This window comes from Cyprinodon tularosa, unplaced genomic scaffold (genome assembly GCF_016077235.1).
Source record: "Cyprinodon tularosa strain WSP-4 unplaced genomic scaffold, ASM1607723v1 ctg145, whole genome shotgun sequence".
Classification (NCBI taxonomy): domain Eukaryota; kingdom Metazoa; phylum Chordata; class Actinopteri; order Cyprinodontiformes; family Cyprinodontidae; genus Cyprinodon; species Cyprinodon tularosa.
In genome coordinates this window covers 718,031-734,879 of record NW_024038276.1, presented here as the reverse complement: position 1 = coordinate 734,879, position 16,849 = coordinate 718,031, and the positions used below count along the sequence as shown (strand labels likewise).

Below are 16,849 nucleotides of genomic sequence, written 5' to 3'. Positions count from 1 at the left end.
CAAACAAATTAAGCATTGATGCACTTTTAGACAGAGGTAACATACTTGTGCATACCACTGATTTACATATTTTGTGCTTGACGTCTTCATGCTGACATGATTCTGTTGGCCTTCAGCTCAGCACATTTTGTAGTTCAGAGTTTGGCAATTTTTGCAAGAAAAACAACACACCTTGAATGTGTGGCACTTCACTTTCAACTCAAAATACTCTAAAGGAAAACCTTCAAGTTGAGTTTGTAATGTTTTTCATCATCATCTGCTTTTTGAAGCACCTTAAAGATGACAGAAATAATGTGTCCTGACTGTGCAAGGTTAAGCTTTGTGGCTGATTAAATGGAATCCAGACAGATGACTTACAGCTGATCTCCTCTAACAGCAACAGGTTGCTGCTAGTCTCACATGCTGAAAACGGTTCTAATTGTTGAGGCTCCATTCATTAAAGTTTTTTAGTTTGCATTCATTGGTAAAAGGACTCTGCAAAAGTCTACAATAATGCATATGCAATACAAACGGCAACTATGACTGTAAATCAAACAGGTAGTTTGGGCAGCATTAGACCTTGTTTTGTTCAGTAAGAAATAACGCCGAATATCTGAGATCAAACGTGCTCATTGCCTTGAGAACCACTAAAATAGCTGAGTGGGGCTCTCGTCTTTAATTTCACAGAGACAAACAAATCTAGCCTTATCTCGGTTCTACAGAAAGTCCTATTTAAATTGGTGTTCATTTTCATTTCATCAGATGAAACAACTTTTTATGTAATAGTCCCTCTGTTCCATATGTGTTTGCTTCAAAAGAATGCATGGCTTTCAAATGATTCAAGAGAAATTGGGATTTTTTCTTTTTATCTCTAAAAGGGTCACCAGAACCAACAGTCGATCTGGAATTTCACTGCAGTATGTGTAACAAATGAACCTATACCCCTGGGCAACTAGCTGCAAACAGCTGCTAAGGTTCATCCCTTTGGTAACTTAAGAGTCCCCAGTACTTAAGGTAAATAATAAATACTACTGACAGGATGTCTGTGTTGCATAGTAAGCTAAATACATTATATGTATCATGACATATTAGATTTTAAATTATGGATTTTGGATTACTGTATAGACTGTGCATTTTCTCCTTGTGCATGAATGCTTTTTTCTCTAGGTGCTCCAACTTTCTCAAAGTGTAAAGCAGACAGTCCCCCTTTGCATGTAAGGCTAACTGGCCTTTCTAAAAACTGCATGATTCTAACACTAGATTGTTATGGGAAGTTAAGGGCAGGGAAACATGAATTTCATTCATGTGGTCTGTTTATTCGTTTCTCCATCTGTCAAATTATTTCACTTCTGTTTTCAATGTTGCTTTCAAAAAATAACAAATGGTCTTTAGTGCTGCATTGTATTTGTAGCTCTACAGACCCTCTGCCTCTGCAGAGAATATTCAAAGCAGCTCAGTGTGGTAGTGATTAAAATGTTTCATGGTAATAAAAATGTCATCAGTTTAAATCTCAACAGTCGTGCCAAGTCCGCAGTGAGGAAAGTTACTATTTACTCCCAAAAAAAGTAGACAGAATTCACTAAACCAATTGACATAAAATGTATTGAAATTTAACTGTAAACACAGTGTAATGCATTTTTAAATGTCATATTTTTAGCAGTTCACCCAATTAATCCAGGTTCGGTATTTGCAAAAATGGCACAAAGGTAATTCTATTTCTCTCATTTACTACCGAGGTTATCTGCTTTAGTTTGTTGTGTTTTTACTGATTTTGCATCTAACCCAACCCCCGATACACCTCCAATATGCATAGATAAATTTGACCAATATTTACATTTTATGTACTTCTTAAAGTATTAATAAATATCTAAATGGACCAGGAAGATACAAGACAAAAGAAAATCCCTCCAAAAGTTATGTGTGAGATTAGAGAAGACAGCCTCTGAGAGGATAACAAAAGCTTCACGCTTGACTCATTTACACCCAAACCTTTTTGAGAGGAGTTTGTGGAGTACATGTAAAGTCAGAGTCCTCAATTACACCAGCAAAAGAAAAAAACAAAAAAGAACAAGTCAGCAGGGGTCAGAAAGAGCACCTAAAGGTGCATAGTCACAGCATTATAATTTTGACATTTATATTCCTGCAATTCAGTCTGGTTGCATACAATATTCTTTGGCATAGTGTTTATTATTTTTGTCTTTTAAGCTTTGCTTTTGCTAAATCTTTTAGTAAATATAGCCTTTTGTTGTATATTTACTATAACAACGTCATGGACCATGATTATGTCACTGCAGATGTGTATAATTAGTCAACAAGCCAAATTTAATGGAGGCAAGGAACTCCTAATGTAGTTGCAAGAAAAAAGAAAAGTCCAAGATTAATCTTGAAAAGGTGCAAGAATATGTTTGATTCCAAGATGTATAAAACTCTAGCGGCGCTGGGAAAACAGTCTGACCATTGAAGTTTATTAAGATTGGAGCTAAAGCTTAGGAAGCATGGGCGTAGGTTTGCATAGGGACCATAGGGACATGTCCCTACCAAAATTTTGAACCGTCGTAATTGTCCCTACCAATAATTGGATGTGAGCAACATGTTTATAATTTACAGCAGTAGTTGTTGCAGCAGTGGCTTCTTTTCCTCTCGCAGCTCCTCTGCCTGGTCTCTCCTGTCCCTTTCATGTAGCAGCGCATGGAACTGTGCTGCGCTGTTTAACTCCACTCTCATTGGTTGTTCTGCCTTAAGTTCCGCCTTCTCTCTCTCTGATTGGCTGTTTTCTAGTCCGCGTGTGCTTGGAGCACAACATTGAAAATATATTCACACTAGAATGCAGCGGTTACTACAATTAATATTAGGCTACAAAACTAGTCCCAATTAAAAAAAATGAATATCATGTACACTAAAAAACAAAAACCTTTTTTTTTCTTTTATAAAACGAAATATTCTGAGTCAGCCAGGAGTTCTGAAGACTGCTGGAAAAATGGGCAAATAAAGGCTGTAAGCCATCAACATTTCTGATTCTTAGCCATAGCCACCTAAAAAAGAAAATGTGAGGATTTCCTTTTTACTGATATTAAGTTGATATTACAGTTTTCATTTTTTTGTTTTTATTTTTACAATTTTGATATAATAACTGATCTAAGTGGGTTGCTCTGTGGGGAAAGGCACATTTTACATTTATATTACTGTATGTTTTAAAGTCTCTATACTCCAGTTAATGATGAATCACGTACTAAATTAGTTGACGATTATTGAAATAATCAATTAATATGATTCATTTTTTTCAGCCCCAGATGAAATACATGAAATGGGCTACACAGAGTAACTACAGCCCAGATGTTCAACTTTTATAGTGAAGTTAATATTTTAATGAATGTATTATTTTGCTTGATACAGAGAGAGCATAGTAGGTAAAAATATAAGAGTGGGGTTTAACTCTGCACAATTCTATATCTTCAAAAGAAAATACTGTATTTACCTTCTCTCTTAGTCGTTCAAATGAAACCGTTTTCAAAGTGGAAAACAGTCCTAATTCCACATTCATCAGAGCCGGTGATACTTCAAACATTTATAAACAGCATCTAATGAGTGTAGAGCTTATAACATTTTTATTAATGGAGCAAAATGTTGCTTTTCTCTTTTAACAATGAATTCCTCTTATCAGTACGGATGCTCACATCGAACATAAAAAAGGGCATGCATATTGCATAGCACCAATGACACCAGACTAATAGTGTCCCTACCAAAGTTCAAATCAAACCTACGCCCTTGTTAGGAAGTGTTCTCATGTCTCTGCCAAGTTAATATACATGTGAGTACATGTCCTTGCTAACAGTGCTACTGGTGTTAGCAGAACTTTTAAGCCCTATCCTCCAAGCTGCTGGCTTTCTCTGAGACTTGACCAAATGTTTGGCACAATCAGGACTTATTTAGTAGCTGTGTCGATGGCCGACATCTGGCTTTCTGGTAGTTCAGTGGCACTGCTAGTAGATAGGTCCACATCTGTTTATGTCTGCTTAACGTGGTGAGGTTCTATTTAGGTTAAAAATGACTATCAATGCCATCAGGATGGATCCATTGGGTTATATAGACATATTTTATCATAATCTACCAGATTTTGGTCTTTTTGGTGTAGGCGTGAAATGACATGTACATGTACCTTCAAATACTGACAGTTACTAAATTCACAAAGGGATTATCACCTAGTAACATTTTGTTTTTCAGAAACCATACTATTCTTTTTTTTTTGTTCTTGCCTGGAATTTGGTTGGGTACACTAGGCTCCTCTAGCAGTCCAAAAACGATGCAATATAGTGTCCGATTGACTGCTATGTGTCTATATTTGTTGCACTAAGATGGACTTACTACCAGCCCAGGATGGATGGAGGAATTTGTTGAATGCTCCTTTTTATAGCCAGAGGTTGCATTGGCTGGAAGACATGCAGTATATGACTGAATAGTTCACACTGTTTGTGGAGATAACCCACTGGCACGGATAGTGTAAACAGTCTTGCCATAACATTTTTGGGAAACACAGACAGAGCAATTACAGCAATACACATAGTCTTCACTGATACGTGGAAGGTTAGAGCTCTCCTGTAATGTGATATGGAAACCAAAGCTTATATATTGTCAGAATACCAAAGAATCAGTCTCTCTCTGCTGCTGTGTTTGAAGGGCCATAGATAGGAGAGCCAAGTCAGCCAGTAAATGTGTTTATTAGGGTTGTCACGATACTAAACTTTTCAACTCAATACCGAAAATATTCGATACCATTTTCGATACCACAAGGATAAAAACAAAGACTCCAAAATTCTACAGAAATATTTTCATTAATAAATAAAATACAACAAATAAAAACAATAAAGGTTGTATGCTGTGCGCAATATTAAGCAAGCTTGATAAAAAACTAAATTAAGTTTTCCTTCCTTGACTATGCTTTGCACACATAACAATGACGCTAGCCAAACCGGTTAGGAAACAAAGTCTGAAACTGAAAAGTGCAGAGAATTATTCAATCACACAGTGTTCTGTAAGTGCATTTTTCTCTATTCTGCACTTTAGATGAATGACTGCTTAGGTACCACTGGTGGTAGCTACTGTATCGATACTTTTAAAAACGAGTATTGTATCCGGATACAACATTTCAATATCGATACTTTTTTGAGTATCGATACTTTTGACAACCCTAGTGTTTATTGATCAGCATTTAATAGAAGGTTTGTTCAACTTTAACACTGATTTTGAGGAATTTATACAAGTAATTATTGAGTGAATGCTTAAGGGAAAAGAAAGAACCTGGATGGATGGATGGATGGATGGATGGATGGATGGATGGATGGATGGATGGATGGATGGATGGATGGATGGATGGATGGATAGATGATGGATGGATGAAAAACTAAAAAAACTAAATTCAAATACATTTTTCTGATTGCTTTTTTATTCTTGAAAAATCCACTTTAAATAAACGAGGATTTATAAAAAAAGAAATGAATAAAAGAAAAACTCCTATAAGATCATTAATAATCCCAAAGTTTTCTGAGGAATTTTAACATAGATTTAACTCACTACCACTGATGATATTACAATATCACCGTCCCTTTCTGTCACCCAGCTTGATAACGTTTAGTGCGATATCCATGGCCCCTGGAGAGCAACAACTGTTTGCTCTGAACCTGTCAGAGTGTGGGTCAGAAGCATTCCTTAGAATATGACAGAGATCCCTAAAGGCTGGATACAGCTGGAATTTGCAGCATTATGAATCTGGTTTCAGTTGTCCAACAATTTTTTCCCCCTTTTTTACAAATCAAAACTGACACACTAGAAGGAGCAATGATAAAACCCTAATTTTCAAGTGCAGCTCATAGTTTAGTTGAAATTCTGATTAACCTTTGAATTTAAAATTACCAAATGCATTCATGATAGTCTGTGAAAGCGCTACTGTTTAATTCAGTGCGACAGAGACTGGCATCGACAAACAGCATGTGGCAAACAGGGTTTATTTTAGTCCCTGGCACATGACATCTCTGCTTTTTCTCTCCCTGAGGAAGATATAATTTATGCTATCCTTTAAACTCTCTCCCCCTGCACTCTGCTGACTTTGTTCATTTCCCTGACGAAAGAGCAGCATAAAAATCTCCTTTTTCTGAAATTATATGTGTCTGTACAGCCCCAAAAAGCAGATATCTAAATTCCAGAGTTGAAACGACAAGATGAGCCACAGATACGGGCCTAATCCGTGAGGAGCTTGACATCAATGTACTAATATTGAACTACTGTCACTTAAATGATCTGTTAATACTTCAGCACCCATATATTTAGACGAGGGAACAATTTGATGAACAGCTCTTATGTGCTGTTTATGATTATGTGCTGTCATGGTCATTTTTCTGCACCCACCTGATGATGTGGAAGATTGCCGATATAAGGAGCTCATTGTAGATGGCCACAGCGATGTAACGCGGCTCATGGAAAGCAGAGGGGATGGTGCGGACAGCATAGCACAGGTACACTCCCCAAAGCAGGAACAGGAACTCAGCTAAAATAAAGGCAGTCGACAATTTAGAAGGTAACCACATTTAAAGTCTCTCAAATGTTAATAATCTCCCAAAAACAACATTTATCAAAACAAAGTCAAGCCAGACTGTGAAGCGTGAAGGAAAATAACACAGTTTCTGATTCTGTTGTGAAATAACTTTTATGTACCTCTATTACTGCTAATACACCAACCCCTTAATATGATACAATTAAATTAGCTAGAATTGCCCTTATTAGCAATATTAGTGGAAAAACAGCTTAATTTAGACCAAGGAACCCAACAGACAGATTGGGGAGAACGTTACTGGGAAATATAAAGCAGTTTTAAATGGGAAAAAAAGTCTTCAGAAACTTTGAACATCTCACAGACTGCTGTTCAATTGATCATTAGAAGATGGAAAGGATATGGCATGAGAGGAGGTCTAAAAAGAGACATAGAGAGCAAAAATCAGAGAAGCTGTCAGCCAAGTTTACTCTGGAGGATCTGATAGAGATCTACAGCTCAGGAGGAGGAATCTGTTAACAGGATAACTATTCACTAATCTGGGCATCCAGAAACAATGGCAAAAGAAAGTGCTGAAAGAAACACAAATAGAATTAAAGTTTACAAAATGAGAATGCAACTTTTTGGTCTAGAACAGGGATAAACTCTGTGCATCCCTAAAAATATACCATCCCAACTGTAAGAAAAAAAAATTTAGTAGCAGTAATATTCTTAGAAGAGAGAAACCTGCAAGGGGCTCAATAAAGCAAGAATTACTACCGAGAAAACAGCTGCTTGGGTTTTTTACTATAGTGTCCCTCTGACTTCAGCAGCCAGTGGAGCAAAGGACTAAATGGAAAAACCTTTTTCATTAAGGTTTGTCATGATACAAAGATTTCATACTCAATATCAATATCAAGTAAAATAGTGGATACCTTAAACCCTTTTGATATCACTGGGATAAAAATGACAACTAAGGATTAATAGGCATGAAAAAATTGGAAAATAGATAACCCAGAAATCTAAAACCAACAATAGCAAAAAAAAGGAAAAAACATTTGTCTTTAGTATCGAAAATATGCCAAGTTAGAATTGTATCCGGATACAACGTTTGTTTCTTTTGGGAATATTGGCACTTTTGACAACCCTGCTTTTATTGACTTACTTTAAGCTTTATTTGAGTCACTTTTAGGCCTAACCTGAAATTGTAATCTGTCATTAAAATTTGCAGAAAGTTTCAAAGGTTTTTTTCTTTATTTTTTATTCTTTATGAAACATTCTCGACAGAAACATACAAGCTGTTATTGCGCGTTCACTTTTTTCCTCACGAAACTTTATATACCTTGAAAAAATGCATTCCAAATTAGCTCCCTGTTGTGTCTGCAGAAGTATTGCATCTTTATCTTTAGCTCCCTATATAAAAAGGTCATCTTAGTGACAATAGGTTTCCTTTTTACAGATGGTCCTTATAGCAAACCACCCATGACCTTTAAATTAGGAAGATATACTGTTAGGTGTAAAGTGCAGTAGGACTGCTGTACATACAGTACGCTGTAAAATTAGCTGATCCTTTTTCACACTCTTCGCTATGAAATGTTTATTTACATGTAAAGTATGAAACCCTCTTTATATTTATTTAAAAACCATAAACCTCTGTGTATTTAAATAATTTTAATAGGTAGACCAACAGAAATGACTGCTTAGTTATTTTTATAACTTAAAAGAAAAAGACTGAAAAGTGTGGTGTAAGTTTGAATTCATCACAAATGAGACAAGTCTTCCTAGGATTGTATAATTACAGCTTCTCTCATTTTTGCATATTAAGGGACTGAAACTTGTCCAGTCTCTGCAAAATAGCTACAACTGAGTCATGTTTTAGCAAATAGACAGAGAGCAAATATTAATCAATTATTTAGCTCCATCCATCTTCCTGCCAGCACTAATAAGCTTCTGTGCCCCGACTAAAGACATTAATTCCCAACGTATGACGCTGTTACAGCTTTAATTCACTGTATTGTGTATAGGCCAATCTGCAGGGTTAGTTTCCCTTTATTTGTCGCACTTAGCAGGTAGAAGTTCACTTCTATTTTCATCAATCAAGAAATACCCCATAAATGACTGGTGGTTGGACTTCTTTTAGTTATCCTTCGATTATCATTTTCTTTTCAGTACACTTGTCCCAGTCTTCTAGAATTATTGCCTTGTCAGATGCTAAAAGCTTAAACATGTATTTTATGAGGCGACTGATAATAAACATCTACAGGTTTTGCTCTGACTTGACTTTGGTCTGAACAATGCTTTGGTCACTACAGGACAGTGTTCTAACAAAAGTACAAAGCTGCATCAAATTAAACACATAGGGCCGGATCCATCAAAGGTTTGCGTGTATAAAAACGTGAGCTATTTCACTGCGCACGCTAAAAAATGTACAAACTGATCTATCAACAGCATGCTAAAAGGATTTGGTCTTTAAAACGCGCTAAATAGCGCCTCTTATCCATTTAATACTTTTTCTGCTATGAATATGCAATACGGGGCGTTTACACGCAAAAGTGCGTCTTGTGGGAGGAGAACATGTAAATATCTTAATTTAGCACTCGCAAAGTGATTTATTAAACTTGAAAGCAATTTTGCTAACGGTATCTGACTCTATATTTAACACGTTTCAAAAGAAGGTGCAAATGGTCTGTATGCGTAATTGCGCACACATGGCAGCGGTTATTGTCGCAAGAAGGAGACATGGAAATGAAGCAAGGAGACGCAGAGAACGCATTTTTTCACTCCGTGTGAATATTTTTGGAATGAACGAGGAAACGATCATCAAAACATTTCGTTTATCCAGCATTGCCATATTGAAGCTGCAATTCCAGTGATTTGCTCCTCACAGAGCGTCAGCTGTACTTGTTCTTCAATGCTGGTCAGAGGCATCTCATCTACTGTGCCTCCTCCTGTTTTGTTCGCAGATGTTTTGTTATATGCCAGTTTTTCTTTGGTTCGCCTTCTAATATCCTGGTATCTTCTTTTTACTTCATCCACTGCTGCAAGGTTTCACCAACAGCGTTTACTTTATTACAGATTTGTTCACATGTAGCGTTCCTCTGTGTGACAGTCACACTTCTTTGCTGTAGCTCACTTAAATGTTTGTAGGCTTCATATACCAACACCTCCATTTCCATGGGGTCGAATTTCCTTTTGCGCTTTCTGCTGTCCAAACTCGCCATGCCGCAAACCACAAAACGCGCAAAACCATCATTTAAATAGGGCGTCTCCAACAGTTTTGCACCTGCCACCAGTTACGCAATCGCTCTTGTTAAATCACCCTCAAACCATGGTTCAGCCCCTCGCGCAAAATTCCAGTTTGCGAGCGCAAATTATTGCACGCAAAATTGGATCTTGATAAATCCGGCCCATAGTTGCTACTGCATTTACTGGGGAGTGGTGACCTAGTGGTTAGGGCATTGCGCTTGGAATCCTGAGGTTCTGAGTTTGAGCCCCACTCCCACAGACTGCCACTCTGGTTTCCTGAGCAAAGACCCTTTGGATGGGTTAAATGCAGTCTGTGAATTTCGTTGCTTTGTACTTGTGACACTATAATGACAATAAAATAAAAATAAAAAAAACAGTAACAAGAGGCAATTGGTTGCACTAGGATTTACTTTTTTAGAGTATTGTTATAAATTGGGATTAAAAAAACCAACATAGTTTAGCCTTCTATAAGTAATCACTCCCATGTACTTCTTAGTGCTGGTTTAATGCATTAAATCCCCCCAAAAATACGTTGAAACTGGTGTTTGTGAAACTTAAAAAGTTTGAGGGATACAGTATGATTGGTTCTCTGTATGACAGCAAACAGAATTATGCTTTTAGACTTTAAGCTGCTCCCTCAAACAGTAATAAAAAAGAACAGGAAGCAATTAGAAGTTAATCCTCATCCAATGACAGCAGTGTTTGTTCTCCTACTATCGCGGTGTTCTAAGAAAGCTCATTATCACCTAATGTAGTTTGAAAGCATAAAACATCTAAAGTAATTATTCTAGTGTGTGAAGCTGTGAACTCTGTGTCTGCATTGTGAAATTAAGTCTTGAATCAATAGAATACAATCTCCAAAGAATAGAAACAAACAAAGAGCGTCATCTATCAGTGGAAGAAACAGATTCAAATGACACATAGTTTTAATTTGGTATACCCTTTTAATGAACCTTTCCGAGCCACAGAGGGGATTCAATAAATACGTCTTTGGTTTACATTAGCAGATGAAAATAAAATAAACAACAAAAATCTAATAAAAAATAAATTGGTATTTTGTCTGTGATGTTTTTCTTTTAAATAACATTTTGAAGAATGGATGTTTTTAGAGCATCATGATTATAGAAAGAAACAGAAAATGCAGGTGAATACAAATTAATCAATATGAGAGATGTTTAACAATAGCTCTTTACTGTTTATTATGGTGCAAAAAAACTTTTTTTTTTTTTTTTTTTTAGAATATTGCTTTACTACAACACTTGTCAAAATTAAAAGTAAATGAAAACAGCAAAAGAGACTTCTTTTCAAAGGCATGGCATGCAGCTTTGATGAAATGCTCCAAAGCTGCTTTAAAGGGTCCTCCCTGTCCTTCAGTGCAGCCTCAGCAGCACATCAGCGTGTTCTCTCTGGCTGTCAGAGCAAACAGCAGGGCTCCCTCATTTACCAGCTTGTCTACAGACATTCAAAGGAACAACCGGAGGGATTCTTGGGCACATTTCTTTCAGGGTGTGCATGTTTTCTTGAAGTTGTCACACGCAGAACTGCACACATTTTCTCTGTTGGTGTTGGGTCTCCCCTCTACAGAGTGTCCTTAGCCGTCCTTCCTCCACATTCTCACCCTTTTCCATCTCTTTCTGAACTTCTGCTGGCAAAGAAAAAAAAATCTCTTGTTGCATCTTTGGCCACTACCTGCAAGAAGCATAAATTGAACCCTCCATCTCATTCTGCCACCTTCACTCCCTCAGTCTGTCTGTCTCCCAGGTTTTCTCATTGAATCTCAGGGATTCAATGTTTCCTTCTTTCCAAACAGGATTAGTCTCCCCAGCTGTCAGACTGGCTCCAGAGAGCTACACATCGCTGCCTCCTGCGTCTAGAATCTGTCACTGAAGAGGCTGTGCTGTAGCACACGCTGAAGGCCATCTGGGTCATGTGTACGGTTCCAGTGATTCTTGCAGTTTATCACAAAGATGATGTGGAATCAGAAAGGTATGTGTTTGGGAATCTTATACACCTTTCTGCTCAAATCCTTTCCTTCTATTCTCCACTATGTGTTGCCATTTAACATATTTTGCTAGTAAGTTGAAGATACTGTAAAAATATGTAATTTCTGCACATTTGGCAGCATCTCCCTGCTGCTTCCATGTTTGTCAGAAAGCCCTTTTTTAACTTGCCATTCTGCATTCTCCATCTTCAAGGGGTATCGATGCTCTCGGCTAGCTGAATACAACAATAACACTAATTTACTTTCATTTCAGGGAAGTTTAAAAGCTTCACTTATAAGTAACACAGCTGACAAGGCTATAAATAAAATCTGATTAACTCCAGATAGCATGAACACTTGGCCTTTTGTTATTTGTTTCATCTAATATTTTTATTCATCTGGGTGTTGGCCAGTATTTTGAAGTGCTTGATAAATAAAACCAAAACAGAGTTTCTTGAGAGAGTGCATACCTACAGCTTTTACAATAAAGTTAATTATCTAGTAGTAATTATTATCTGTCTTTTATCTTACAAATGCACGTTGGCTTTTTGAAACTGTTAGAAACTATGCAAAGTGGTTGATCCACAGAAGTCACTTGTCTGCTCTATAAACAGGCAGCAGTCCTTGAGATAATACAAAAAAAAAAACCTTTTATAAGGCTTACACAGAGTAAAATGTGTAAAGTGACTTATTGTGTAGGGAAAAGGTAAATAAAGCTGGACACTGTGATTAAAACCCAAAAACAGATATATTTTATTAACTAAAATAACAATTTTCAAATGAGATAACTGGTTACAGAAATCAGGTCTGGACTGTAGAACTGCTTAAAATCTTGGAAAACAAGCAGATTGTTAAGGAGCAGTTTGAGTTTTGCTAGAATAAGTTATGTTTTTATGTTATGTCTGTGTCTATGTGTTTGACAGACATTTGATGTTGAGATTATCAACCATACATTAATAGAACTATGTTCCTTAAACAAAAGGTTTTGTCCTTGATGTCATAATTTCCTAATTTGCACACTTTTACACCTGGTGTATGCTTGATGCAAATACCAGGCATTAATGATCGAACCACAAGCTTACAAAACTACAATACATGTAGCCGTGGAGAATGTAGTTGTTTCAGATATTTCTTGTGGCACTTTGTGACATCCAACAGTCAGGGTAAATTCTTTCTCAGTCTTTCTAAGAGCCATATCATAGGATGAATATAGGCCTTTTTTCTGTCTATGTGACAGCCCTGTTAGAGCATTAGCCCTTAAGCATTAGAAACCAGTGAGGATAAAGGGTCGGCAAACGAGGAGCTTAAGTTAGCACATAATTTTGATGAGAGTTCCCAGAATCAACAGAGTAACGACTTTTTGAAAGTTTTATCCCATACTTGCTGCCACTGCCAGACAAAAAAAACAAACAAACAAGCAAACAAAAAAACTATGGTAGCTGTGCTTAAAACTAAAGCCATAGATAGATAGGGGAGTGGACAGAAATGTTCACAAATGTGCTCTGCCTTAAATACAACCATCCCAGCTCTGCTTCAGGAGAAGCTCTCCAAGCTGAGTGTCCCTAACTCCACCTGCAGGTGGATTACATACACTATATTGCCAAAAGTATTTGCTCACCCATCCAAATTATTGGAATCAGGTGTTCCAATCACTTCCATGGCCACAGGTGTATAAATTCAAGCACCTAGGCATGCAGACTGTTTTTACAAACATTTGTGAAAGAATGGGTCGCTCTCAGGAGCTCAGTGAATTCCAGCGTGGAACTGTGATAGGATGCCACCTGTGTAACAAATCCAGTCGTGAAATTTCCTCGCTCCTAAATATTCCACAGTCAACTGTCAGCTGTATTATAAGAAAATGGAAGTGTTTGGGAACGACAGCAACTCAGCCACGAAGTGGTAGGCCACGTAAACTGACGGAGCGGGGTCAGCGGATGCTGACGCGCATAGTGCGAAGAGGTCGCCAACTTTCTGCAGAGTCAATCACTACAGACCTCCAAACTTCATGTAGCTCAAGAACAGTGCGCAGAGAGCTTCATGGAATGGGTTTCCATGGGCGAGCAGCTGCATCCAAGCCATACATCACCAAGTGCAATGCAAAGCGTCGGATGCGGTGGTGTAAAGCACGCCGCCACTGGACTCTAGAGCAGTGGAGACGCGTTCTCTGGAGTGACGAATCGCGCTTCTCCATCTGGCAATCTGATGGACGGGTCTGGGTTTGGCGGTTGCCAGGAGAACGGTACTTGTCTGACTGCATTGTGCCAAGTGTAAAGTTTGGTGGAGGGGGGATTATGGTGTGGGGTTGTTTTTCAGGAGCTGGGCTTGGCCCCTTAGTTCCAGTGAAAGGAACTCTGAATGCTTCAGCATACCAAGACATTTTGGACAATTCCATGCTCCCAACTTTGTGGGAACAGTTTGGAGCTGGCCCCTTCCTCTTCCAACATGACTGTGCACCAGTGCACAAAGCAAGGTCCATAAAGACATGGATGACAGAGTCTGGTGTGGATGAACTTGACTGGCCTGCACAGAGTCCTGACCTCAACCCGATAGAACACCTTTGGGATGAATTAGAGCGGAGACTGAGAGCCAGGCCTTCTCGTCCAACATCAGTGTGCGACCTCACAAATGCGCTTCTGGAAGAATGGTCAAAAATTCCCATAAACACACTCCTAAACCTTGTGGACAGCCTTCCCAGAAGAGTTGAAGCTGTTCTAGCTGCAAAGGGTGGACCGACGTCATATTGAACCCTATGGATTAGGAACGGGATGTCACTTAAGCTCATATGTGAGTCAAGGCAGGTGAGCAAATACTTTTGGCAATATAGTGTACTTCTTTCCCAGCTCATCAGCACTGGTTCCCCCATGCTGAGTTCTTTCTGCTCTGCTCTTCTCCCTGTACACCAACAGCTGCACCTCAAGCCATCAGTCTGTAAAGCTTGTGAAATTCGCGAACAGAACCACTCTCATCGGACTTATCTTTGATGGCGACGAGTCAGCCTACCGGTGGGAGGTTGACCATTTGGCGACCTGGTGCAAGCAAAACAACCTGGAGCTCAACACTCTAAAAACAGTGGAGATGGTTATTGACCTCAGGAAGAACTCAACCCCAGCAATCCTCATCACCCTCTATGACTCCACTATTGACACTGTGGAGTCTTTCCGCTTCCTGGGAACTATCATCTCACGGGACTAAAGTGGGAGGTAAACATTAAGCCCCTCACCAAGAAAGCCCCGAAGAGGATGTACTTCCTTCGGCAGCTGAAAAATATTCAACTTGCCAAGGACAATGATGGTGCAGTTCTACTCCTCCATCAATGAGTCCATCCTCACCTCCTCTATTACCATCTGGTACACTGGTGCCACCGCCAAGGACAAGGGCAGAATGCAGCATGTCATTCGGTCTGCAGAGAAGGTGATTGGCTGCAATCTTCCATCTCTCCAGGATCTGCACGCCTCCAGGACTCTGAGGCATGCAGGGAAGATTGTAGCTGATCCCTCGGAATCCAGCCACAAACTATTTCAGTCGTTTCCCTCTGGCAGGAGGCTGTAGTCCATCAGGACCAAAACCTCACACCACAAGAACAGTTTCTTCCCATCTGCTACCAGCCTTATTCAACAAGGCCCAGAGACCACCATGACACTGACACTGCCTTTCTCCCTACCCCGTTCAGGACCTAGAAGCTACACTAACGTTGCATCTCCAGACCTCCTGCGTTACATTAACGCACAGTCTAATATTGTATATAATATATTGTATGTTTTATATTGTATATAACTCTAGTTTCTGTATATTTATCTAATATGTCTGCACCATCAACACTAAGTCAAATTCTTTGTAAGTGCGAACCTAATTGCCAATAAACCTAATTCTGATGTTAAATCAATGTAAAATAACATGTAAATAACATTCCTACCATCTTTCGTTGTTATATTAAGTAACATTACTCACTCAGCTTTGCAAGGACAGTTTGCCATCAAAAAAGAGCTGTTTCTTCTTTTTACAATGATCCTGCTTGGTTGTTTTCTGGCCTTGCCACAGATTGCTAGAACTTCAGATTGGCCTCTGTTTTTTAGTTCGCTAGATGTAGATATAATGCACTCAGTCAAAGGTAATACTTTCAGATTGTCGATATTGAGTTGGTCAATAGATGTTTTGTTTTGCTCTGTCCTTTTAAAGTTAACTTCTTTAAATAAATATCCTGGCCCCAGAAATGTAATAATTATCCATCCATCTTCTCCCCCCTTATTCCATCAGTGGAGACCAATGCTTATCAGTCGCAATCTATGGGCGAAAGGCAGGGTACACACTGTACAGGTTGCCAGTCTGTTACAGGGCAAAATGAAGACATACAACTATGGACACACGCGCTCAAACCTAAAGACAATTTATAGAAGGAAATTAACCTATCAGTGCTTTTGGACCTCTGGAGGATGCAGGAGTACCTTGTGAGAACCTACGCATCCACAGGGAGAACATGCAAACCCTGCGCCAGGAATCAAACCCAGGACATTCTTGCTTTAGCCATGCCACTGCGCAGCCTACCACAAGCTTAGACAACGTATTCAAATAAAATCAGATTTTCTACAGTTGTATTTTGTTTTAGCTAACAAAGTTAGCTAAAACAACCCTGCTAGTTAGCATTGATAAAGCCCTCCGGGAGATATTTCTGCCTTCAGCTATGCTCCGCCAACAGAAATACACCATAATGTTTACTAATTGAAACAGTAAAAATTAGAAGTTTCAGCTTTTTCTTTGGAAGTCTTCAAGTAGTTATAATTTTCCCTTGGTCAGTGGAGCAGAAAAATCAGGAAATTATGAAATGTAAAAGTTAAAGTTAGGTCATTTGGCTGCATGTAGCAGTGCGGCCCTTGCAGCAAAAACATGCAATTTGTGCCTTTGTGGATGGGAAAGATGTTTGCCCTTTCCACCCAACCAGACTTGGCGAGAGTTTATTTATAAGTTAACTCTGCTGGTTGTAAAAAAAAAAAAAAAAATTGACAATGTTATGCATCACAGCTGCTACTGCTGCAGCGATTGGGTAAAAGCTTGACATGGGAAGCAGGTGCCACTTGGTGATTTACCCAATCAGCTTGATAATTGTACTGAAGGTTCCTCCCTTTTGT

At 38.7% G+C, this 16,849-nt stretch overlaps 1 protein-coding gene across 1 annotated transcript in view; it reads right to left on the bottom strand.

Moving 5' to 3' along the window:
* gpr158b (G protein-coupled receptor 158b) overlaps window positions 1–16,849 on the bottom strand; it is a 120,213-nt gene that overhangs the window by 21,152 nt on the left and 82,212 nt on the right. The window contains exon 8 of the mRNA XM_038278866.1: window positions 6,379–6,517. Within this exon, the coding sequence (XP_038134794.1) occupies window positions 6,379–6,517 (139 nt within the window). The remainder of the gene's footprint in view (window positions 1–6,378; window positions 6,518–16,849) is intronic.